At 55.0% G+C, this 23,965-nt stretch overlaps 1 protein-coding gene across 2 annotated transcripts in view; it reads left to right on the top strand.

Moving 5' to 3' along the window:
* Nucleotides 1-23,965, top strand: part of KIAA1671 (KIAA1671 ortholog) — a 173,916-nt gene that overhangs the window by 48,056 nt on the left and 101,895 nt on the right. For both annotated transcript variants that reach the window (XM_065904923.1, XM_065904924.1), the window contains 5 exons: nucleotides 1,496-1,673; nucleotides 3,443-5,056; nucleotides 7,216-7,303; nucleotides 10,005-12,761; nucleotides 20,439-20,573. In XM_065904923.1, the coding sequence (XP_065760995.1) occupies nucleotides 3,498-5,056; nucleotides 7,216-7,303; nucleotides 10,005-12,761; nucleotides 20,439-20,573 (4,539 nt within the window). In that variant the 5' untranslated portion in view covers nucleotides 1,496-1,673; nucleotides 3,443-3,497. The remainder of the gene's footprint in view (nucleotides 1-1,495; nucleotides 1,674-3,442; nucleotides 5,057-7,215; nucleotides 7,304-10,004; nucleotides 12,762-20,438; nucleotides 20,574-23,965) is intronic.

Here is a 23,965-nt window from a genome sequence, read left to right as displayed (position 1 = left end):
GCAGGTGTCTGACGGTAGCCTGTCCCCAGCAGTGGGACCTGTTGGTGGGGGCAGCGGGCTGGGCTGCCCAGCGGAGCTCTTCACTGCTCTTTGGTTCTCTCACTCAGTAGCGCTTGACCCACGGCCGCGCCAGAGCTTGCCAGAGGAACTTGCTCACTTTGTATCCTAGACTGCTCAGTGTCACAAAACTCAGGACTCCTGCCCTTACTCAGAATCTTAGCAGCACCTGGACAGCCGGGCCAGGAAGATAGTTCTTCATTTATTTATTCACTCAATAACGATGCGTTCAGTGCTTTTATCTGCCAGGCCACTGTGCTAGCTGCTGGGGTGCCCTCTGGGGACCTCCGTTGATATGAAGCGAGGGATCCTGCACTACGAAATATAACTGTGTATTTAGATGAGTCCTGCCGTGTGTCTGCGGGTCTCTGGGCATGTAAGAGCACTGGACTGGAGGCGGGCAGCGGTGTCTAAACTGTGACCTCAGGGCTGGGCCAGTGCCTATGTGTAGCGACAGAAGTATCTCAGAGAGCACACATAGCATGTGCAAAGGCCCCGAGGAGGCGTGTGAGGACCTCCAAGTGCTGCTGAGCCGGACAACCAGGGGCACCAGCTCCCAAGCTCGCCAGCTCCCTGGTGTTCATGAGTTACCTCCTCTAGGCCAGGGGAGTCTCCTGGGACCAGCACTCCCAGCTCTAGGCAGTTAACCTTCCTTTTTCTGTGCTCCCATGTCCCCCTTGATTTGCATGCGTGCTTAGTCGCTCCGTCTCTCAGGCGTGTCTGACTCTTTGTGACCCCATGGACCACAGCCCGCCAGGCTCCACTGTTCTTGGGATTCTCCAGGCAAGAATACTGGAGTGGGTTGCCATTTCCTCCTCCGGGGGAGCTTCCCCATCCGGGTATTGCTCTCATGTATCTTGCAGCTCCTGCATTGGCTGGTGGATTCTTTACCATTGAGCCTCCTGGGAAGCCCCCTTTATTTATTTAACTTTTTTGGTTTATTTATTTATTTTTGGCTACACCTAGCAGCACGTGGGATCTTAGTTCCCTGTCCAGGGATCAAACCTGTGTTCCCTTCTTTGGGAGCGTGGGATCTTAACCGCTGGACCACCAGGGAAGCCCGCCCCACGTCCCTCTTTATAAGCTGTGTTTATTGCCCAGCATGGTTGCTTGTGTGTGTTTCTCACACAAGACTCTTAATTCCCTGAACAAAGGAGATATTTCTTATTCATCCTTCTGCACAGAGTAGGTGCTCAATAAAACACATTTCAGAGGAACAGGGGTGGTTTTTATTGAGCGCCGACTGCGGACTCCGCACCCTTGATGCCCACGTGTATCCACAAGGCGACAATACTGAAAAGCTGACAGGAGCGTTGAGTTTTACAAGCTGGCAGAGATGCCAGTGGGATGCGGTTGGAGCTCGAAAGCTTTCATGCTGTCTGTGCCCATATTTTTGCCAGAACCCCAGAACCAAGCCTGTCGCCCTGTGTCTCCCCAGAACTGCCCGAAACTCAGCCTGCCGGGACCAGCCTACCCCTGTCGCCCACCCCCCACCCCACCCCTTGCCGGCTTCTGCCAGGGGAGTGTGCAGACAGCCCCGATCGTCCGTGATGAGACGCGATTCTGCTTGCTTTCTTGGGCAGTCACACGTCCGCAGCCAGGACCTGCCAGCTTAGGTAAGTGGGGCTCCTGTGGGTTCTGCCGAGGGGTTTTCTCTCTGTTCCCTGAATATCCTGTCCTTGTCCCATGTCTCACACCTGTATCCCGGAGGTCACGGGAGCTGGCTCTAATGATGAGCAGTCCCGGTTTGGGGCAGGACTTTGCATGCCTACGCACTCCGCCCTGGGTCACTGCCGACAGATTCCTCCCAAGTCTCTTGATTTTCTGGTTCTGTTTCTGTCCTTCTCTTCTGCCTCTGACCCTGTCTAGACGGTGTTCTCTGCATTGGGAAGAAGGAATCAGTTTAGCACCATCGAGCGTGTAGGGAAGAGAAAAGATCAAAATCTGTCCGCCTTTCTTTCCTGCAGGCTGCAGTGTGAGTCAGAGCTGGGGGCAGCAGTGTGGGGCCCCCGGAAGGGAAGCGGGAGGCTTGCGTTGAAGTAAAACACCTTCTACTTTTAGCCCATCTAGACAAGGGGGCAGGCTGGGGGCAGTTTTGTAGGGAAACAGAACACTGGCGTGAAGGTGGGATTTTTAGGGTAGGGGACGCATCGAGAACAGCAAATCGTCTGGCAGTTTTTAAAACTGGGAAGGAGTAGGACGTTACTGTTAAAAGGGGAGAGTTGAATGGATACAGGACTTGAGATCGGTTTCAGCTGTGTGATGGTTGCCAAGTTGGGCAACCTCTCTGGGCCCCATCCTTACAAAGGGAGATAAGGACAAGCCCTGCCTCTCAGGGTCGTTGGAGGATGGATGAGAGAGGTCTCCTGTCCTAAGAGAGCAGAGCCCATGGTTGGAGCAGCAAGGGGCTCGTGCCTGAGCTGTTGCAGAACAGGGGCCGATGATCACACGCCCATCTGGCAGCGTTGTCGGGAGGAGGATGTGATTCGTGAGACAGAGGGAGCCCTTGGCTTCCCTGAGGCCTGACTCGTGGTAATTCTCATCCTTAGCTGATGATGCTCTTCTTCCGGGACTCTGAAGGCAGTCAGCTTAAAATAGGTGTTCAGCTGAAAAGAGCCCAAAGGCAAAAATAAATAAATAATGACAGCAGGTGGAGTGGAAAATGAGGATGGCTTTTTTCTTTTTTTTTAAGGCTTCCGGAAAGGCTGGGATGGGGAGAGAGATGGGACAGTCTGGGGAGCTGGAGCTCTGAGGCCGCTTGCCAACTCTGTGACCTTGGGAACACCAGCTTTGGGTGTCTGTGTGAGCTGGCGCTGGTCACCGGCCCCCTCTGCTTGGTCCTGAAGAGGGTGGGGATCAGCCCGACGTGGGCAGGCTCTGAAATGGGAAAGTACAGCGGGGGGCAGGGACGGGAACCTCGCACTGGGAGCCTGCGGTGTGCGTCTGGAGTTCGACCCAGGTTCGAATCCCAACTTTGCCTCTTTTGTCCTCTGAGTGACTTCAGGTCAGTTACTCGGCTTCTCTCCAATGGTTTCCATGTCTGTACAGCCGAGAGCGTCGTTTGTTACCCTGAAAGCTGGCCTTGAGATTAAACGAGTTGGGAACGTCCAAGTGAACGCTGGCACTGTTTGGGCACCCTTTGAGCTGGAACGAGCTTCGGAGTCAGGCTTTTAGTCCGCTGCCCTTGCCCAGAGCTGAGAGGTGGAGGCCACTGGCCCAGGCTTGCCCGGCGGTCAGTGGAGAGCTGTGGTCCAGACCTGGGGCTCCGGTCCCTTGATCCTCATCCATCTTCATCTCCCCCACCCGCCCAAATCTCTCTGCTTCAACCCAGACACTGACTGAATATTAAATTTACTTAAATTTTTTTTTTTTTTTTTTTTTTTAGTGATTGCCTCTCCATTTCTGACGCGCTTCTTCCCCATGGATCCACAACCGTAACCATGGCGACGCGGGTGGAGGTCGGCTCCATAAGTTCCCTGACGGGGGTGCCGGGCCTGGGCGAGCTCTCCCAGGAGGAGGCCCTGACTCGGACCTACTTCCGCCAGACTGGCGATGCCCCCGGGCCCCCCTCGGCGCTGCTCTTGGAAGGAAAAAGCCCCCTCAGGAGCCCGGTCCGCCTGCTTCCTCTGCCAAGACTCGCCCCCAAACCCTTCTCCAAGGAGAAGGCCGCGGACGTGACACCCTTGTGGCCCAGCCCAGCCAGGCCATCTCCTGCCGGGGGGCTCTCCCAGGACGTGGCCTCAGGGCGTCTGAGCGAGAAGATGCCGGGCCTGGCGGGGCAGGCGGCGGGGAGCGGGGACCGCCCGAGAAGCACGTCTCTGTTCCCCAAGGCCGCCATCCCGCAGCCCACACCAAACCCCAAGGTCTTCTTCGAAAGCACCAAAGCCGGCCCCGCTGTGGGGCAGGGGCCCGGCCCCGGGGCTCGCGAGGCTGACACAGGTGTGTCTCAGGGACCCGCTTCTGCCCCACGGCCTGAGGTGGCCGCCAAGCCTGCCCTGCCACCCCGAAAGCCCGTGGGGAGCCTCCCCCGGCCAGCCTCCCTGCCTCAGGACTCCAGGCCGGTGGCCACCCCAGAGGAGACCGGCCCGAAGGAGCCTCTGTCAAAGGCCAGCAGCGTGGAGGATGCGGGAGGCACCGCCCCAGAGCCGCCCAGGCCTCGCCCGAAGAGAAGGCCCGTTTCGGCCGTCTTCGCCGAGTCCATTCAGACTCCGAAGCCAGGCTGCGGCGGGGTGGCCGTGGCAGGGAAGCTGCCCCCCACCCCTCCCGAGAAGACGTGGGTGAGGAGGCCCAGGCCTCTGTCCGTGGACCTCACGGCCCGGTTTGAGAGCAGAGAGGCCTTGGCGAGGAAGCTGGCCGATGAGGCCACATCAGGGCCCGCCTTCCAGCGGCGGGGACCCGAGAGGCTGGACCCAGAACCCAGGGTGGACAGGGAGTGTCTGGTCAAAGCAGAGGCACCTCCACACGACCCGGATTCCGATTTCCTGCAGGTGGCCCAGAAGATCCAGGAACGGAAGGAGAGGCTGCTGTCCAAGCAGGGGGAGATGGGCGGCCTCAGAACCGCGGGGGGCCCGGCCAGGGTCACCCCCACCGGCGCCCAGGGTCTCAGCGAGGAGAAAGCCAAGCTGGACGGGGAGCCAGAGAAGGCAGCCAAGGACCCCCAGTCCCCTCTGCCCAGGCCTGGAAAAGGCCAAGACATGGCTGAGGTCAAGAGCAGAGAGGCTGATGGAGAGACCCGGGTCGGGGGAGAGCAGACCCCCAGGGGCAGTGTGAAGAATCGCATTGGCCTGTTTGGGGAGGAGGGCACCTCGGCCTTGGCAGTGGGGTCTGAGTCCCCGCCAGCCACCCCCGAGTCCCCAGCCATCCCGCCGGAGCCAGAGAAAGCGGGCGTGAGCGTCCAGGAGCGGATCAAAGGCTGGGCCACCGAGAGCTCAGAAGCAAAGCTGGAGCTCAGGAGGAGGGCGGTCCAGACACGGCCACTGTCAGCAGACTTGACCAAACTGTAAGTGGGAACACCCCATGGGTTTCCCCCAGCCTCCGAGAGCTCCGGCCCCTCACCAGAGACCTCCTCACGAGGAGAAGGATACCGCAGGGCCCCAGGCTCTGTATTGGGCACTCTTGGTAGCTGCAGCCCTGAGAGGAAGTGGCATTAGCTCCCACTTCTCAGATCAGGAGGCTGAGGTGTGGAGAATAGCATTGCTTTGCTGTGTGTGCCAGCGGCAGGGCCAGGAGCCCCATTTCTTCCTCCCTTTCCCCTCTTTGCACTTTTTGGAGGTCGTATCAAGCCCATTTCACAGATGCGGACAGGAAAGTTGAGGACCATGATGAAGTCAGGAGCCCTGTGCAATTGCAGCTCAGCCTGTCTCCATAACTAAGCTTTCCTTTCGTAAAGTCCGAGGACACTTCATTTATGGCCTAAACCTCCATGAATGCCCCCCCCCCCGCCCCCAACCCAAACAAGATCAGATGGGTCACAATAACTTGAGCAGGTCACTTTCCCCGCCTTGAGCCTCGGTTTCTTCATCTCGTAAAGGGAAATGATGTTAAGACCTGCATTAAAGGATTAAGGCCAGGACTCAGCTCTGGAGATCGCTCAGCCCAAGGGAGCCCTGGACACGTTGGTGATTATTAATAGTCCCAAATGATTTGATGAATCCTGTTGGTTAATGATTATTTTCTAAGCAAGGCCTGGCCCCTGACATCTCTTCCTCCTTTGTTTTTCCGCAAGTGGCTTCTCGGCTAAGACAGGGAGACGCCACCGGGGTGTGTCCGCCAGCTCATTAATGGCACGCATGCCACCGACATAGTTTGTCAGCGATCGAGCTTCCAGGGGGCGGGAGCTTTGGGCAGAGTGCCCTTCCATTCCTGGGAACCAGGGTGACCAGCTCGGCCAGAGCCGAGACCACTGGCTGTCAGCACTTAGAGTGACCTGGAAAAAAAATTATCGATGCCTGGCCCCCACCCCCAGAGACTCTGATTCAGCTGATCTGGGGAGGGCTTCTCATCTTGGTTTTTCAAAGTCTCCAAAGTAATTTTCATGTGCAGCCAGGCTTGAGAACCCCTGAATTCAGGGAACAGAGAAAGAGGGATGCTCCCTGACCATTCATAAGTTAGGACTCAGCACTTTTGCCAGGTTCAATCCCTAGGCAGGGAGCTAAAATCTTGCAAGCTACATGGCGGGGCAAAATAACAAAACCAGAAAACAGAGGAAGGGGCACCCTCGTCAGGGCCTCTTACACCTCCCCTCCCTGAGTCCCCCGCCCCTCAGTTCCTCAGGTTATCCCCATCTGACAGGTAGGGAAACCGAGGCTCTGGGTTTAGAAACAACTCCTGCACAGCCTCACATGTCCCCGGAGCCAACCCTTGGACTGCTGCCCATGGGTCAAGTTCAAGACATTGGATTTGTCTCACCTCCCTCTTCGCTGCAGGCCCCCGACCCTGAACTAATCTCTCAGCCTCTGCTCCAGAGAACTCTGCAGAGATGGGAGAAGTCCAGCTCCAACTCCCCTTTCTCTCTCTTCGCCTTTACAGCGGGCAGACAGGCCCAAAGAGTGATCAAGACTGGGTCAAGGTCACCCAGAGAGGCAGAGGCAGAGGCAAGCCTGTTCGCCGACGCATTCCCCAACCGCCCACTGCCCCCGAGTCCTGCAGTCGGTCTGCGGTGGGGCTGCTGGCTGTTGTGGGGTTGCAGCCATTAATTATCACTCCTGGGGCATCTTCGCTCCTCTCTCAACACCCTCATGTAGCTATTAAGGCCTTGGGTAGCCTCTTATCTGACCTACAAAGACGATAGGGAGGCGTTAATTATCCCCGTTTTATAGATGAAGAGACAGAGGCTCAGGTGAGGTCACGAGCCTGAGCCCAGCTCCCTCAGTGGGGAGGCAGGAAGGAGAGGTGGCACGAACACCCAGGCCCCTTCCCCGAGCCCGGGGCCGCCCCCCCCCCAGCGATGCTGTGCCTAAGGTAGGCTCTCTCCCTCCCGGGCCCGAGAGGTTTGGCAACTGGAAAGGACACGTCCCATCTTGGTGGAAATGGGGCAGGGTTGCTCTGATGAGCTCAGTGCTGCGTTCACCCCTGGGTCCCTGAACTAGTTACGGGGTGTGGGCTGGAGGGAGTCCCAGCTTCTGGCTGCACACAAGTAACTCGGGTCTCTCGTGCCAGGTTTTCAAGTGCAGCTTCAAGCAACGAAGTCAGATATGAGAAGTGTTTGGAGCTGAGCGGTGAGCTTCCCAGAGAACCAAGAGAAAAGGTAAGAAGCCGCTTGGCACTCTCCTTTTTTGGGGGTAGTGATACGTATTGGAGAAAGGGCTTTTACAATCACAAAGATCCAGGAAAGACTCAGAGACCTCTCGTGGACTGTGAGACATTATTTTTTCCTTTCACGTTGGGACTTTCAAAATCCCTTCCAGTGTGATAAACTGTGATACTATGTTGAGAGTTTGTGTGTGTGTGTGTGTGTGTGTGTGTGTTAGTTACTCAGTCGTGTCCAACTCTTCATGACCCCGTGGACTGTAGCCTCACCAGGCTCCTCCGGCCATGGGATTCTCTAGGCAAGAGTACTGGAGTGGGTTGCCATTTCCTTCTCCAGGGGATCTTCTTGACCCCGGGATCGAACTTGAGTCTGCTGCATTGAAGGCAAATTCTTTGCCATCTGAGCCATGAGGGATGCCCCATGATTCACTGTTCCTTGGTGTTGAATACTGTTTGCAAATATAATCATCAGACGTGAATTTTTGTCTGTGTAAACAGGAGGAGGACATGGCTTTCCTGTGTAAGAATGTCTGCTTTTTTGAGAAATTAATGAAGATTTTAAAATGTTGGGACTTCCCTGGTGGTCCAACGGCTGAGACTCCCAGCTCCCAATGCAGGGGGCCCAAGTTTGATCCCTGGTCAGGGAACTAGATCCCGCATGCCGCAACTAAAGATTCCGTGGGTCACAACTAAGACCTGGCGCAGCCAAATTAAAAAAAAATTTTTTTTAATGCTAATAGAGGGTTTCACTGGTGGCTCAGCGGTAAAGAATCCGCCTGCCAATGCAGGAGACATAGATTCGATCTGTGATCCAGGAAAATCCCACATGCCTTGGAGCAACTGAGACCATGCACCACGAGTATTGAGTCTGTGTTCTAAAGCCCATCCTCGGAGACAAGAGACGCCGCCCCAGGGGGAGGCCCGTGCACCGCAGCTAGAGAGTAGCCCGCGGGCGCCAAAACTAGAGAAGAACCCGCATAGCCATGAAGACCCAGCACAGCCAAAAATAAATAAAAATTGAAAAATGTTAATAGAAACCCACTCAACTTCCCCCCATTATGGCCCCAGCTCCTTTCCCCACCCCCTCATTTGTCAGCTGGGAGAAGAAGGAGAAAAAAATCACCAGCAATTAAATTGCTTAGAAAGTATTTTCAGTTAGTTTGTTTAATTTTTTTAAGAAAAGCTCGTAAAATAACTGCTGGGTATCATGGGTTTGTGATTGATGCTTTCTGAAATTTCAAGTTTTTCTTTTATTTATTTACTTATTTTTAATTGGAGGATAATTGCTTTACAGTGCTGTGTTGGTTCCTGCCACACGTCAGTCTGAATTAGCCTTAAGTATGTCCACATGTCCCCCCCCCTCTTTTTTTATTTCACACTGAAACACATGGTTTATTTTTCACACGGAAGACAGTAGCCAGAGCATCACTCTGCTGCCTGTCCCCTCCCTCCCACCGCCCCCCCACCGATCCTACCCTTCCAGATTGTCACAGAGCATGGTTTGAGCTCAGTTTTTTCTTGAACAGCTTTATTGAGGTATAAGAGACATAGAGTGAACTGAACGTATTTAAAGTGTCAGAGCAGGTGAACTCTGACTTCTGTGTACATCTGTTGAACCATCATTACCATAAAGACAGTGGACATTTCCGGCACCTGCAAGTTTCTTCTTTGTAATTCCCCCCCACTTGCCCCCTCCTCCCCCAAAGCAACTACCGATCTGCTTTCAGTCACTATAGATTCATTTGCATTTTCTAGATTTTTATATAAATGGAACCAATGCTCTTTTTTGGGGGGTCAGATTGATCGATACATCTCTTCTCCACTGTTTGTCTACATGCATGTATGTATATACATGCACACACACCTACAGTGCTTTAAAATGGTATTTTAATATAAATACATGGTTCCTCCATCTGCTTTTCTTCCATCAATGCAACAGCGTTTTAAGTGTCCTTAGATCTCAGAACATTGGGAGCCAGCCCCTCTCTGTGGGTCCAAGCGCCTGTGTGGCAGTCAGCTGTTTGCATGTATCAAAATTTATTTAGCCCTTCAGATGGGCATCTAGGCTCTTTTGTTTCACTGGCAGTTCTGTACGACCTTTCTTGTTCACGTAGACGTGTGCACGTGGGCCAGGCGGGATTCTGGAAGGACACTGGCCAGGTGAAAGGGGATGAGTGTCTTAACATCCGGGCAGAAGCGCCGAACTGCTCAGGAGCCACGTCCATTTGTCTTCTCGCCAACGGGGCCGGGAGTGCCTGTGTTCCTTCCCTGGCTGTGTTCAGTCTGTGAGACTGGATGGTTTCTCACTCCTGTGATTTTAAAAGCAGCCTTTTTAGTCCCCTCACCTCTTCCTTCCCATTTCAAATCCTTTGACTTATAATGCATTGTTTTGGTACTTCCCTGGCAGTCCAATGGATAAGACTTCACCTTCCAGTGTAGGGGATGCTGGTTTGATCCCTGGCTGGGGTCGGGGGGGCTAAGATCCCATACTCCAAACAACCTGAAGTATAAAACAGAAGCAGCATAGTAACAAATTCAGTAAAGACTTTAAAAAATGGTCCACATCAAAAAAAAACTTTATTGAATTTGTTATAATGTTGTGGCAAACCTTTACAAATAAATATCAAAAAAAAGTTTCTTCAGTCTTTAAAATTAAATAAATAAATTGCATTGTTTCCTTTTTTTGTTTGTTTTCCCAGCCAAAGGACAGGCATGGTGTGGAGGGAACATCCGTCACAAGAAGCCCCTGGAAGCCTGGTCCACCCCCGGAGAAACCCAGGCTGACGGAGCGGAAAGGCAGTTCTGACCGCGTCCCCGGCGGCGCTCGGGGTCACAGCGCGGTGGGGGCCCGGAGCCCTTCCGAGGGCACCCCGGATGATGACGGAAGCTTCCAGACCGTATGGGCCACGGTGTTTGAGAATCACGTGGAGAAGCACACCGTGGCTGCCCCCTCGGGACGCAGTCCCTGGGCCACGACCCCCAGGGACCTGGCCGACGTCTCTGAGCCCAGATCCAGGCTCCTTGGACCCAGAAGCTCTTTCCCACAAAGCACGGCCCTGAAGCGGGAGTGGCTGGAAGATCCTGACCTGGAGCGAGACGGAGGGACCGCCTTCTCCAGCGGCGAGCCCAGACAGCATCGCGGGTCCTCCCTGCTGGGAAGGCACCCTGGGGGCGAAAAGGGCAGCCATCACCCCTTCCTCAAGCTCCCGGAGAGCGCCCCCGCGCCCGAGAGGGTTGAGCCCAGGTACGACGTCGTGCATGCCGTCGGGGAGCGCGCGCACAGTGAGGCCGTGCCCACGGCACCCGAGGAGAAGGCCCTGACGCTCCGCGGCGGCCGGTCTCGGCCCCTGCTGTCCGAGGAGGTCACCCATGCCGTGACTCCCGCCGACCCCAGGTGTAGGCCGGAGGGCCAGGTGGGGTCCGTCCAAAGGGCCAGTTTGATCTGGGAAGCCCGGGGGACTCGTGAGATCAGTGGGCCAAAGCCCGAGTTCCACCGAGAGCCTAAGGACACACATGGAGGCAGCTGCCCGTCAGACAGATGGACGGGTGGGGCGGCCGTGAGCTGGCATAAAGCCACCGTGGGGCTCAGCGAAGGGAGAGGCTCCGAGCCGAGCCCCGAGGCCACCTCTGCGAGGACCGTCCTGGACGCCCAGCACCCGGGGACCGAAGGGGCCGGAATCCAGCTGGGAGACAGGGCTCCGCCCCGGGGGGCGCCTCCAGAGCCTCTTCCCAGGGCCAAGGATGAAGCCGATGACGCCCGAGTGCGGCCTCAGGCGGACGTGCCAGGGCAGACGGGGCCCTTGGCCGGGGCTGGCAGCCACGAGCCCGAAGCCAGGAGGCGGAGGGCGAGCCCCAGCGACCAGAGGCCGGACAGATGGCGGCGGCGGACCCTGCCCCACGACGTGAAGTTCGACGAGTTCAGCCTCCTGCCCCCAGAGCACGTGTCCAGGGCGGAGCCGAGAGGGGGGCACCACCTGAGCACCACGGCCGCGGGTGCCTCAGCAAGGCCCCAGCTACTCCCGGGTCGGGAGGGGGCCCGGCAGGGGAGCCCAGGTGCGTCGCTGGAGCAGGTTCTTCCTGCAGCAAGGCAGGGGTCGCCTGTGGAACCCAAGGCGACCTTTTTTGCCGTGACCTATCAGATCCCTGACACTCAGAAAGCCAAGAGCGTGGTTAGGCCTGGGCCTGAAAACTGGACAGAACCTTCTAGAAAAGCAGTCCCACCCCTATCCCCTCTCTCTCTCACCCATACCTTGGTTTCTCTGAACCGTGAAGAGCCGCTGGAGACCATGGGCAGTATAAACCGAGCCCCGGGCAGAGAACATGAGCATGCAAGCTTTCCAAAGCCTCCGAGGCCGACAGAGCATCCGACGTCTCTCGGGGACAGGATTCTGGGTCCCCCAGGTGAAAGGATCTCCGACGCCGATGCTGTGTGGGTTCCTCGGGTCCCGGAAGGCAGCAGCAGTTTTCAGAACGGCTGGAAGGATAGCGGGAGCAAGACGTCCCCTGGCGGCTCTCCCCAAACACCCCCGGCTTTCAGAAGTCCCCCGAAAGCCAGCGAGCTCCTGGTCCGAAGGAAGACGGAAGCCGTCAGTGAGACGTTCCCAGGTAAAGCCAAGGCCGGCTACAGGTCCAGCGTCCTCGATATCGATGCGCTGATGGCCGAGTATCAGAGGCCGCCGGCCGGAAGCCCGCGGGAGGCTCAGGACTGGATGGCGGGTCCGCCCGCAGAACTCTGGGGCTCAGACCCCGAGAGGCCTGGCCCGCAGGGCGAGGCAGATCAGAGACGGAGGAGTCTAAAGGAGCGCCCTGAAGCTGAGGCTTACCAGAGACAGGCTGGTTTTGCCGAAACCAACCCCAGTTCCACTCCCGGCTCAGGCAAGTGCCTGGCAGAGATGCCGGGGGCAGCCACGCACAAGGTCAGCTCTCCCCTCTGGGGCCCGCCCCACTCAGCTCCTCCTGAGAAGTATCCAGGGGTCTCTTCGGGCCCTGCCACCGGCCCCAGGAAGAAAGGCCTGGGGATCCCTGAGGATGAGAAAAAGACGTTTGTTAGTAAACATCACAGCGCGAAGTGCCAGCATCCCCCGGCCGAGTCAAAGCCCACCCCTGCCTGGGAGGACCCAAGCGGTGGGGCCAGGGTGCAGCCCAGGGAGTCCCCCGCTGACCAGAGGAAAGGGACCCCGAGGAGACCCCCGGGGAGGGGCGAGGAGAGCAGTGTGGCCCTGTGGGCCGACCACCCGCGGGACTTCGGAAGGTCACAGCTGGATGTCAAGAGGGCCTGTTCGGAGAAAGGCCCCCCTCTCAGAATCCGAGAGGGCCTGTCCATCATGCAGGAAGCCAGAGAGAGGAGGCAGGAGCAGCCCAAAGGGAGGCCCAGCCTCCCCAGGGAGAGTGCAGAGGCCAGAGACACCAAGATGGGGCTCTGTCGGCAGGAGTCGGGGAATCGAGACAGTCAAAAGGTGAGTACACCGGTTAAACATGCAGGCCAGAGGCCTCAAACTCAAGACCGAGGCGGTCCTGCTGGCCCTGGGGATGATGGAGTCAGGCGGGGTGTGAGGCGCTAGGGAGTGGTAGGGCTTGTGGCAAATGGGGCGCTCAAGCTGTCTCTGAAGGGGGCAACCTTTGCACAGTCCCAGCTGGTTCTCAACAAGCGGGGAAACGGGTCCTGAGACGGCAGATCCGATTTATCGAGGGAATCTGAAAGATCCACATTTTGGCCAGTAGTTCCCTCCCCCATCATGAAATGGGGACAATGTATTTTAAAAAAATTTGCTGCTTAGCTCAAACAAAACTTGTCTGCCGGCTCTGTACACAGCCCGTGGGTTATCAGTTTGAAACCCCTGGCCTAGAATGATGATGCTAGGTACCCTTTATTGAGCACCTGCTGTTTTCCAGTATACTGCACCAGGTCCATCATCGTATCCCCAGACTCCAGTACCATGCCTGACGTTTTGTGATCATTCAGAGAGTAGTTGTTGAGTGAACGATCTTACATGAGCCTCAGGACAATCCACGAAAGAGGGAACGTTGTGGTTTGGGTTTCTCCAGACGCAGCCGCCTGCGGGTTGTTTTAGGAGGTGATCCCAGAGGAACCGGGCAGGGGGTGGGGGGAGCAGTGAGGCAGGGAGGGGAAGGCAGGTGATACAGGTGTGGGCACCCGAGGCTCGTTCTTACTGCAGACCGCTGGGGAACCGCACAGGTCACCTCTGAGCGATCCTGTCCAGGGGTCAGGCGACCGGCAGCATTTGTTTCCTCGTTTCCCTCTGTCCTCGCCTGAGGCTGTGTCTGGGGCTGTTAACATTCAGATTCCTGGTGCCATGCTCAGTGGCGGAGAGGAAAACCCTCTCGCAACACTGGCGCGTATTTGAGTGTCTGGCAGGGCGCCCATACCGTCTGCTGCAGGTGCGATCGTCTTGTTCAGAAGGGGGAAAAAAAGGCTCAGAGAGGTTCAGTAACTTACCCCGCATCACACAGCACCAGAGCGGCACAGCTAGTGTTCGCACGCAGGTCTGGCCTGATACCTGAGCACTTGGGATCACGAAGGTGGGGAAGAAATCTGAGGCATGGAGTCGGCCCCTGGGAAGCTTTGATCTCTGTGCAGAGGTCGGAGAGAAAAGGGAGGTGAGCGCATCCTTGGTAGGAGCACAGTGTGGGCAAAGGTCCAGAGGTGAGGAAAAAAGACCAGTCTGCTCTGCAGCCAGTGTGGAAACTGACTTAGGGCCCCTTCAGGTCAAACCCCCCTTCCAACCTAGAAAAGGGAGATTGTGGGAATTAAGTGATAGGAGAATTCACCTGAGGTTCAGAGTGGCTTTGAACCACTCTTCAAATGTGGTCTCTTCCAGGGACCACATTCAGGCTTGCGTTGGAATCTCCGCTCTGCCACTCAACAGGCTCCGCTGTGTGCAGAGCAGGCACTGGCTTCCCCTGGCCTCCGTTTCCCCCCCTCCGGAGTTAGGAGTCAATGAGGCCCCGCAGCTAGGCGGGGAGGAGATAAAGCACCCAGCATGGGCGGCGGGCGGTGGGCTCCACAGGCCCTGGGCTCTGCAGACGCGCTGAGGGTTTCACCTCCCCCGCCCCCGCCAGACTGCTGAGGGAGCCCGCAAGAGGGAAGAGGCCGTGGAAACGTGACACTTCATCCGTGTGCCAGCGCCCGGCTCGGGGGCCTGGCGGAGGGGCCCTCAGCCCAGCCTTGGACGCCCGCCCGGGGTGCCGGGGCCCCAGGAGCGCTTGTTGTCAGGGGATCTGTTTTCTCACCAAGGGGACTGGGAAGCCTTGGACCGGCTCCCCGTTTCTCTTCTCTCCTGCCCGAGGATCTTGGGTTCTTGACATTTAAAAAATAAATAAGGGCCATACCGAAGGACAAAATGTTGGCTGTTGAAGATTCAAACCCAGGTGACTCAGTGGTAGAGAATCCGCCTGCAATGCAGGGGGCCCGGGTTTGATCCCTGGGTCAGGAAGATCCCTTGGAGGAGGAAATGGCAACCCACTCCGGTGTTCTTGCCTGGAAATTCCATAGATAAGAGCCTGGCGGACTACAGCCCATGGGGTCGCAAAGAGTCAGACACGACGGAGTGCATACAAGCACCCCAGCGTATAATGTGTGTAAAAGCGTGTCCCCCTTCAAGCCCCCTTTCCTTTCCCGTTTCCCCAGATGCAGACACGGTTAGGGTTCTTGATCTCCTTGGAGACTTTCGGATGCTCCAGAGTGGCTTATAAATCAATATATGTATTGATTTTATAATTGTATTTTTCTTTTTGCAAGGATAGTGAATGCTTGGGCAAGATTTTAAACGTCATGGAGACATCAGGTTTGGGATGGAAAGCTCCCCCAAATGCGGAGTCTGGTATGCTGGGACCCACCCCTCCAGCCCTGTTGGTGGTTCTCGGCCATTTGGACAGCTTGGCTCCCAGGACATGTTTGGCGACGTTTCAGGCATTTTCTGTTGTCACAACCAGAGGAGAGTTTGCCCCTGGCATCTCAGTGGGTAGAGACCAGGGAAGCTCCACCACCTCCTACAATGCACAGGACAGCTTCCAGCTCAGACACTCCTGCAGCCCCGAGTGTACGACGTAGTTTCCAGGCTGAGGGACCCTGGTCCAAGCACAGATCGGTCAATGCACCCTGTCGTATGGAAGCAAGGCAGCATTCTACAGAAAATCTCACAACTTGCTTTCTTCTTTCCCCATACATTTAAACTTAAAGAAAAAATGCTTTGTACAATTTTTAAAGATTACTGTCGGCTTGCAGTTATAACAGAATATTGGCTACGTTCCCCGTGTTGTCCAGTGTGTCCTTGAGTCTGTGCTATACCCAATAGTTTGTGCCTCCCCTTCCCCTACCCTTATGGTGCCCGCTCCCCCTGCCATCCCGCTGGTAACCTCTAGTTTTCTCTATATCTGCGAGTCTCCTTCTTTTTGGCTATATTCACTAGTTTGTTGTATTTCTCAGATTCCACATATAGGTAACATCATAGAGTATGTGTCTTTCTCTGTCAGACTTACTTCGTTAAGCCTGATACCCTTCAGGTCCATCCTTGCTGCTATAAAAGGGAAAATTTCATTCTTTTTAATGGCCAAGTAATAGTCCCTGTGTGTGTCTGTGTGTGTGTACACACATACGTAGCACATCTTCTTCACCCACTCATCTGTTGATGGGCACTTAGGTTGTTGCTTCCATAGCTTGGCAGTTATAAATGGTGCTGCTAGAAAAATTGGGGTGCAGGTATCTTTTCGAGTTAGTGTTTTTTCATATATACCCAGATAGTGTGCTTTAAAACATTCAGCACTAAGAAACAGCGCGTCCATCATCACCTTATTATTTTTAATGGCTGCAAAGCTGTTTGTTGTGTGACTGAGCCCAAGCTTTTTTTTATCAAGGCTCTCGCAGTTGTACATTTGGGTTGATTTGAGTTCTAAGACCCCACTGAGTGTCTTGAGGTACATGTCTTCTTCCGGGGTGAAGATTTCTTGATTGACAGCCAGTTCTGCTCATGGACGCCCCCCGTGGGGTGTGATTGCGATTAAGGTGATTCCTCCTTTCCTCCCTTACCCTCACTCCCCCTTTCTTTTTTTCACTTAACATTTATCAAAACTTTGTCCCAGGCCCAGTTATAGTATTTCCTTTCATCAAATGGTTTATTTTCGTTTCAAGAAAGAATAGTTTCAGGTACGTGCGTGCTGAGTCGCCTCAGTCGTATCTGGCTCTTCTGGGCACCAGGGACACTGGGAGGGCCCAGTCCACCAATTCAGTCGGTTCCGTCCATCGGCAGCCACTAGCCACGTGTGGTTCTCTCAATGTAAGTCAGTTAAAACTAAGTAAGACCCCAGAGGCAGTTTCTCATTCACACTGAACGCATGCAAGTGCTCCAAAGCCACAAGTGGCCCATGGCCGCTGCCCCGGGCAGCCCAGATGGAGAATGTCATCTTGGTCACAGGACGTTCTAGCAGACAGCGCCGGTCCAGACAGGTGAGCCGAGCGAGGGGGTGGGATTGTTCAGAGAGTGGTAAGTCCTGGGGAGAGAGAGTAACCTCCCTGGCGCCCCCTTTTTCTCAGGGGGTGACCCGACAGAAGCCATGGGAGTGATGCTGGGACCCCAGGCAGGCCAGGATCTGCAGAGAGGACGTGGAAGCAGCAAGTGGAGACACCCCAGCATGGGGATGAGTGGTCCTGTGGATGCTGGGGGCACCCCAGTGGGCTCCGGGGGCGATGGCCAGGCCTGAGCTGGAGAGGTGAGGACGGGCCAGAGCGAGGGGAGCCACCAAAGGCTTCTGAGTGTTGCTTCCACCATCTGTGTCTCAGAGAGACCCCTGACTGCTCTCTGCGTGAGGGTGGAGGCAGGGAGGCCCGTGAGGAGGCTGCCACGGTCCTCAGACAGGAGACAGGGCTTGTACCGGGTGGTGGCCGTGGAGGGGTTAGCCGCTTCTTTTTGAGGGGATGGTAGCAACTTTGTTGTTGTTGTCTACTGGCTAAGTCCTGTCCGACTCTTTGTAACCCCACAGACTGTAGCCCGCCAGGCTCCTCTGTCCATGGGATTTCCCAGGCAGGAATACTGGAGTGGGTTGCCATTTCCTTCTCCTGGGGATCTTCCCATGCCAGGGATTGAACCCAGATCTCCTGCATTGGCAGGCGGATTTTTTATTTTTATTTTTTTTTAATCACTGAGCCACCAAGGAAGCTGGGTAGCAGCTTTGAAAGGGAGAATTTAGTCACTCAGTCGTGCCCGACTCTTTGTGACCCCATGGACTGTACCCTACCAGGCTCCTCTATCCTTGGGATTTTCCAGGCAAGAGTACGGGAGTGGGTTGCCATTTCCTTCTCCAAGGTAGCTGCTTTACTGAGATAGAATTTTCATGGCCCATGCAAGAACTCATTTATTTATTTAACATTTATTATTTGCTTATTTGACTGTGCTGGATCTTAGTTTTGGCATGTGGGATCTAGTTCCCTGACCAGGGATCGAACCTAAGCCCCCTGCTTTAGGAGCTCAGAGTCTTAGCCAGTGGACCACCAGGGAAGTCCCTGTTCACCCATTTAAAGCATACAGTTAATTTAATGGCTTTTAGTCTAGTCACAGAGCTCTGCAACCATCATCACATGCAGTTTTAAATATCTTCATTTCCCCTTAGAAAGCCCTGTACCCACTGACCAGTCCCTGCCTGCTCCCCCAGTACCCTCCAGTCCCGATTAGCCATTCACCTACCTTCTGTCTGTAGATTTGCTCACCTCTTTCACTTGTCTGTAGATTACTCACCTCTTTCACTTGGCATAGAGTTTTCAAGAGCCATCCGTTTTGTAGTGTATGTCGGTACTTCCTTTTCATGGCTGAATAATATTCTGCAGGATCGATCCGCCCCGTTTTATCTACCCATCCATCAGCATTAGGCATATCTGGGTTGTTTCCAACTCTTTGACTGTCACGGAGAAGGCTGCTATGAACGTGTATGTATGAGTTTTTGTGTGGACATGTGCTTTCATATCTTTGGCTATCTCCCTGGGAGAGGCATTGCTGGGTCACATGGTAATAGCTCCAGTTTTTTCCTTTGAGGGGCTGCCAGACTGTTTTCCAAAGTAGCCGCACCATTTTACATTCACACCAGCAGTGTGTGAGGGTTCTAATTTTTCTCCATCCCAACTGACATTTGTTATCGTCCATCTTTTTGACTCTAGCCATCTTAGTGGGCATGAAGTGGTATCTCAGGGTGGTTTTTTTTTTAAATTGACATATAATTGACATGTAATTTTATAGCAGTTTCAGGTGTACAGTGTAGTGATTCAGTATTTGTATATATTGCACAATGATCGTTGCGGTTTTGATTTGCATTTCCTGTTGGAGCATCCTGTAATGTGCGTACTGGCCATTGGTGTACCTGTTCGGAATAATGTCCGTTCACACACTTTGTCTATTTTTAAGGCCATTTGTCATTTTATTACTGAGTTGTAATTATTCTTTGTACGTTCTGGATACAGGTGCCTTATCAGACATAATGGTTGGCAGGAATGTTCTCCCATTCTGTGGGTTGTCTTTCACTTTATTTCATTTTTTTCACTTTCTTAACAGTGCCCTTTGAAGCACCAAAGGCTTTTCATTTTGATGTAGTCCAATTTACTTTGCTTTTGGTGTTCGAGCTTCTGGTGTTCTATCTAAGAAACCCTCGCTTAATCCACTAAGGTCAAGAAGATACAAGTGTGTATTTTCTTCTAAGAGTTTCCTCCTTTTGGCTCTGACATTTAGGTCTTTGATCTATTTTGAGTCGACTTCGACGGTCTGTGATGTGGGGTTGGCAGCTTGTTTTGAAGGCAGAGTCGACCGGATGGAGAGAGAGGGGAGATAGAGGACGACCTGAGGGTCTTGGCCTGCCCAGCTGGTGACCGGCGATTGGAGGGGGGGAATCTGGGGGCCTGTTTTAGGCACATGAGGTCTCAGACCAGCGCAGGCAGTGAGCAGACATGGTCAGCGGGCAGTGGGATCTGCAAGTTCGGAGTCCCAGCACGGAGAGACAGAGTCTAGATGGGATTTATTGAAGCCATGGGGCATGATGAGAAGTCCAGCAGGCACTGATGGAGCAGGAGAGTGGGCCGTGAGGCTGACCTGGGTCACGTCTTGACACGTTCCTCTGAGATGCACGGGGGCGGGGAAGGAACAGCCCTTGAGGTCGGAGGAGAAACAGAGGGTCTCGTAAGACGTCACAGAAGAGGCTGTGAGTCAAGGGGTCAGCCTTGCCCTTGCCCATGCTGTGTGTTCTTAAGCAGATGCCTCCCCTGGGTCGGGAAGATCCCCTGGAGAAGGAAATGGCAGCCCACTCCAGTACCCTTGTCTGGAGAATCTCATGGATGGAGGAGCCTGGTAGGCTACAGTCCATGGGGTTGCAAAGAGTCGGACACGACTGAGCAACCTCATTTTCGTTTCACTTTCCCCTCTCTGGGCCTTTCTTTTCTTGTCGGTGCAGGGACAGTGTGAGGCCCGTAAAATGCACCCTCCAGAGTACCATGTTTACTGGCTTATGACGGTATCCCCCTGAATATAAAAATACCAAGATTCGCACCTACTCCATCGTATTCGTGTATCGGTTCTCACTGTATCTGCGCACAGGTGCACGTGCGTTCGGGTACATGGAAAGATGTCTATCACGGGCCGCCAGAAGTTACCAGTGGCTGACGTTCAGAGTGGGCCCCTCACAGGCCGGGCGGGGGCTGGCCGGGACCGGGGAGGCTCCCGGGTCTCACGCATGTCCGCCCCCTGGTGGCAGCTCCGAGTTCACACCCTTTCCCGTTGCTGGTCCTCTTTTGGTTCAGCCCTGAACGGAGAAGGTGAGGACTGTTGTTATGGATCTTTCCCCACATGGTCATGGATCAGAGAGGTTAAGGCACTCACCCGAGGTGACACAGTTATGAAGTGGCTGAGGCTGGGCTGAACACAGACCTGCTGATCCTATATGTGACCCCCCCCACCCCATCATTTGAGGTGGACCACCCACCAAGGATGTGGGGCAGGGGTGAGCAGAGGTGGGCATTGGGCACTTTAATTTTCTCCTTTGCCCCTTGAGGTGCAGCATGGCCCCTCTCAGTGTGACATATTCTTCCTGCCAAAGGGGAAGCCCCAGTCAAGTTTCCTCTTCTTGTGTCTCCTGCGTCTCAGGTGTCACCGAGGGACCTGGGGAGGGAGTGTGCCGTCCCGGACAATGAGCCTCCACGCCGCCAGGTGAGCCCCGCAGCCGCGGGCCCCCGGAGGAGCCACAGCTTCTGCAAGGACAGGAGGAGCGGGCCCTTCGTGGTGAGTGGTGCCGGCGTGGCCGGAGCGGACGCCGCTGGGGACGTCCCAGGCTGGTCCCAGGGTGTGATGGGGGCGGGGGTGGGCCAGTGACCGTCCGGGAGCCTGCTGCGGCCTGGCTGGGCCCTGGCTCGTGTCGTGACAGGAGACAGTATTTGGCGGCTCTGCCAGGGAAGCCTCCCCTCTGGTGGGTTTCTGGCCCCCTGTGGAGGGGCAGCCCCTGGTATCTGGCACTGTGAGGTTAGAACAGGCCCTGGAGTCTTGAGAGCCCTGGGTTTGCATCCCGGCACCACCTCTGCTGCTTTGAACAACTCGATTAATTCCGCTGCACCTCAGTTTGATCCCCGGGAAAACGGAACTGTGATTCCTGTCTCCCTTGTGCTGTTGGGAGGATGGAGTGAGATTGTGTGTAGCCCAGCGCGTCGTAATTCAGACAGTAACCAATGGTGTGGTAACGACGGGAGGACGGCAGCATTGGGCTGGTTCTGCAGCTGGATTGCCTGGGTTCATTCACATCCTGGCTCTGCATGGAGCTGGGCGTCTGACCTCGGTTTCCTCATCTATAAAATGGGTATAATAATAGCATGTACTTCACAGGGCTGATGTGGGACTCAGATAACTCGAGAAGTGTTTCGCTTGGTCTTAGGTATACAGTAAACACTTTAATAAGTGTTATGTTACCATTATTATTATTATTGTTGTTGTTGTTGTTGCTTTTGTGTATCCTTTTGGCTGTCACTGAGCTCTCTCCGTAGCCAGCATTTCTTCCCTCTCTGCCTGATTCCTCTCTTGTGAAAGGAGGTGGGTAAATGAGGCAGCAGGACCCCAGGGAAGCCCCCTTCTGCCCAAGCCTCAGTGTCCCCAGCTGCGTTCCAGGACTTCACCACCTCTGATTTTCCATGATTTTCTTTTTTTTCACTTTTGTTCTATGATCCTTGGAGATGTGCTGAGCTCTGCACTTCCTTCTAAAGTCCTTCCCAGGCCCTGGGCCCTGCCTGGGGACATCTGAGATAAGTCTTTTTAAATGAGCAACACCAGTTCCATACCCAAGGTCATTCTGAGTTGCAGGACTCCGTGCATTTTAGTGGTCACCTGTGCCTGGTCCCATGTCTCAGAGACCTGGAGTCCAGCAGTATTGACATGCGAGGTCCGTTCCTTCTAGCTTGGTGACCACCAGCGAGAAACCACTTCTCTGAACCTCTGTCTCCTCCTCTGTGTAAGGGGGTGAAGATGCTGCCCCTGGCAGAGTTCTTGCCAAGACTTGACGTGAGGCGGGGGGTGACCCTGCCTGTGAAGGGACTCAGACCTTGGCTGAGAAGCCCCAGAAAATTCACAAGTGTCCAAATCTCTGCTGCTGATTTCTTTTTCACCTTTGTCTCCATTGCCTCTCAAGCACTGACTCGACTTATCTGATTGTGTTTGTGTGTGTGTTTGACAGAGAGAGAGAAGGCAAAGGTTATGGAGGGAACAGCATCCCGGTCCAAGTCTCTGCCTGCTGGCCCTTCTTCCTTCTCCGTGGAGTCCTTAGACTGCTTTCCTTGGCTCCCTCCCTCTGACCCCAGAGGCCTCTGCCCCACTGCAGCCTGTTTGATCACCTCTCCCCTGGAGGCGTCCGGGTCTGGGTACTGAGCCTGAACCAGACAGAGCTGAGGCCGGGTCTGGGTACTGAGCCTGAACCAGACAGAGCTGAGGCCTTGGACCTGGGTTCCCAGCTTCCGGGACTGAGGCCTACAATTCTGGGGTGTGACCACCAGGAGGCGGTGGTGGTACACTCGCTTTCTGATGCCTCCACAGTCCTGACTAGGGGGACTTCAGCACTGGGGCTCTGGGGCTCTGGAGGCTGGAAGAAGTGGGTTCAAGTTCTGGCTTTGGCACTCCGTGACCTTTGGCAGGTGACTTGATGGGCCCCAATGAGCCTGTTTTTGCTTCTGTAAAATGAGGATGGTCCTAAGTGGCCTCAAGAGTAGTTTTGTGGGCGGGAAGTGAAGTCACTCGGCGCTCAGAAGAGTAAACTCCCACTTCACGCCTTGGCGGCAGGGATGGCAGTTCCTTCTTCTCCTCCACTTCCCTTGCCCTTCTTCCTCCTCCTCCTCACTCCTCCTCCTCCCCACTCCCCCTCCTCCCCTCCTCTCCCTCTTCCTCACCTAGGCCAACTCTCTCATTATGAACAGGGAAGTTGAGGCCCCCAGAGGGGCAGACAGGGCGACCCTGCAGGTGACGCCTGGGGTCCCTGAGCCCCCTTTGGTCCGGATGGCCGCCTGGCCGCTCTGGAGGTCAGAGATGGTCAGAGCTGTGCTTTGCACCCTGTGGGGTATTTGGAGAGCCTCTCACTAGCGGATAAACACCGTCTGCTGTTAACTTCCGTCACTCTTTTGATCGATGACTTTGTTCTTTTGGTTTCCGATTGAGATTCAGGTGCATCTCCTTTTTTTGAGCCTGTGCCCCAGGACTTGTCAAGCCCCAGTCCCCGCCTCTTCTCAGGGAATATGAATCCCATTTTGCAGAGGAGGAAACTGAGGCTCAGAGAGGTTAAGCCGCTTGCCTCAGGCCACACAGTCTGAAAGCGGGGGAAGCTGGAATGGACACTGGGCCTATTTCGCCTCCAGCCTTGACCCCGGACCTTTTCTGCTTCGGCACTGTGCTTGTGGCTCGGGCCAGCCTGCCAGCCTCTCACCTCTTGAGCCTGCAGTGCTCGGGACGTTCGCTCACAAGGAAACAAGACACCCGACCAAGCCCCTGGGCTGAGAATGTGACATTTGCCCTGCACAGGGTTGGCCACAGTCCAAAGGGCGCCTGGGACACACCAGGGCTGATGCCTGCTGATCTCTAGAGCCCCACCCACCCCCGACTGGTCAGACCCTGAGCATGAGGTCAGACTGGTCCCAGCCAGTTGCTTCAGAGAATTTACCGTTCCAAGTCTCACTTTGCCTCCTCTGTAAAGTGGTGAATCACAGAAATGACAATACCCACCATGGTGCTTACTGTGGGGCATAGACACTAGTTTATTCCCATTTTGCAGGTGGGAAAACTGAGGCTCAGCACCAGTAAAGTACCTCTGCCAAGGTCTGAGTCTGGAGTCCAGGCTCCTAATCAGCTGCTGACCTTTCCACTACTCTGATATCGTGTGGTGGGAGGACAGGGCTGGAACAAGATGGTGCTTATAAAGCGCTCAGCACAGCTCCTGGTGGAGAAGGAACTGCCTGATGGATGTACCTGCTGTTAATTATGTGTTGTTAATTATGATTTTGCTGCCAGTTGCTTTTATTCCCCTACATTCTCTTGCATATCTACTGATAGAACAGGAAGCTGTCTCTAACCTTACGAGCTGTTGGCTGTTGAGGAAAAGCAGCAGGGGAGGGGACGGTGTTCGACCCAGGGCCCCAGAGCGGCCTGGC

Source organism: Muntiacus reevesi, chromosome 13 (genome assembly GCF_963930625.1).
Source record: "Muntiacus reevesi chromosome 13, mMunRee1.1, whole genome shotgun sequence".
Taxonomy (NCBI): Eukaryota; Metazoa; Chordata; class Mammalia; order Artiodactyla; family Cervidae; genus Muntiacus; species Muntiacus reevesi.
The sequence above is the reverse complement of the archived record's forward strand: the minus strand, read 5'-3'. Positions and strand labels throughout refer to the sequence as shown.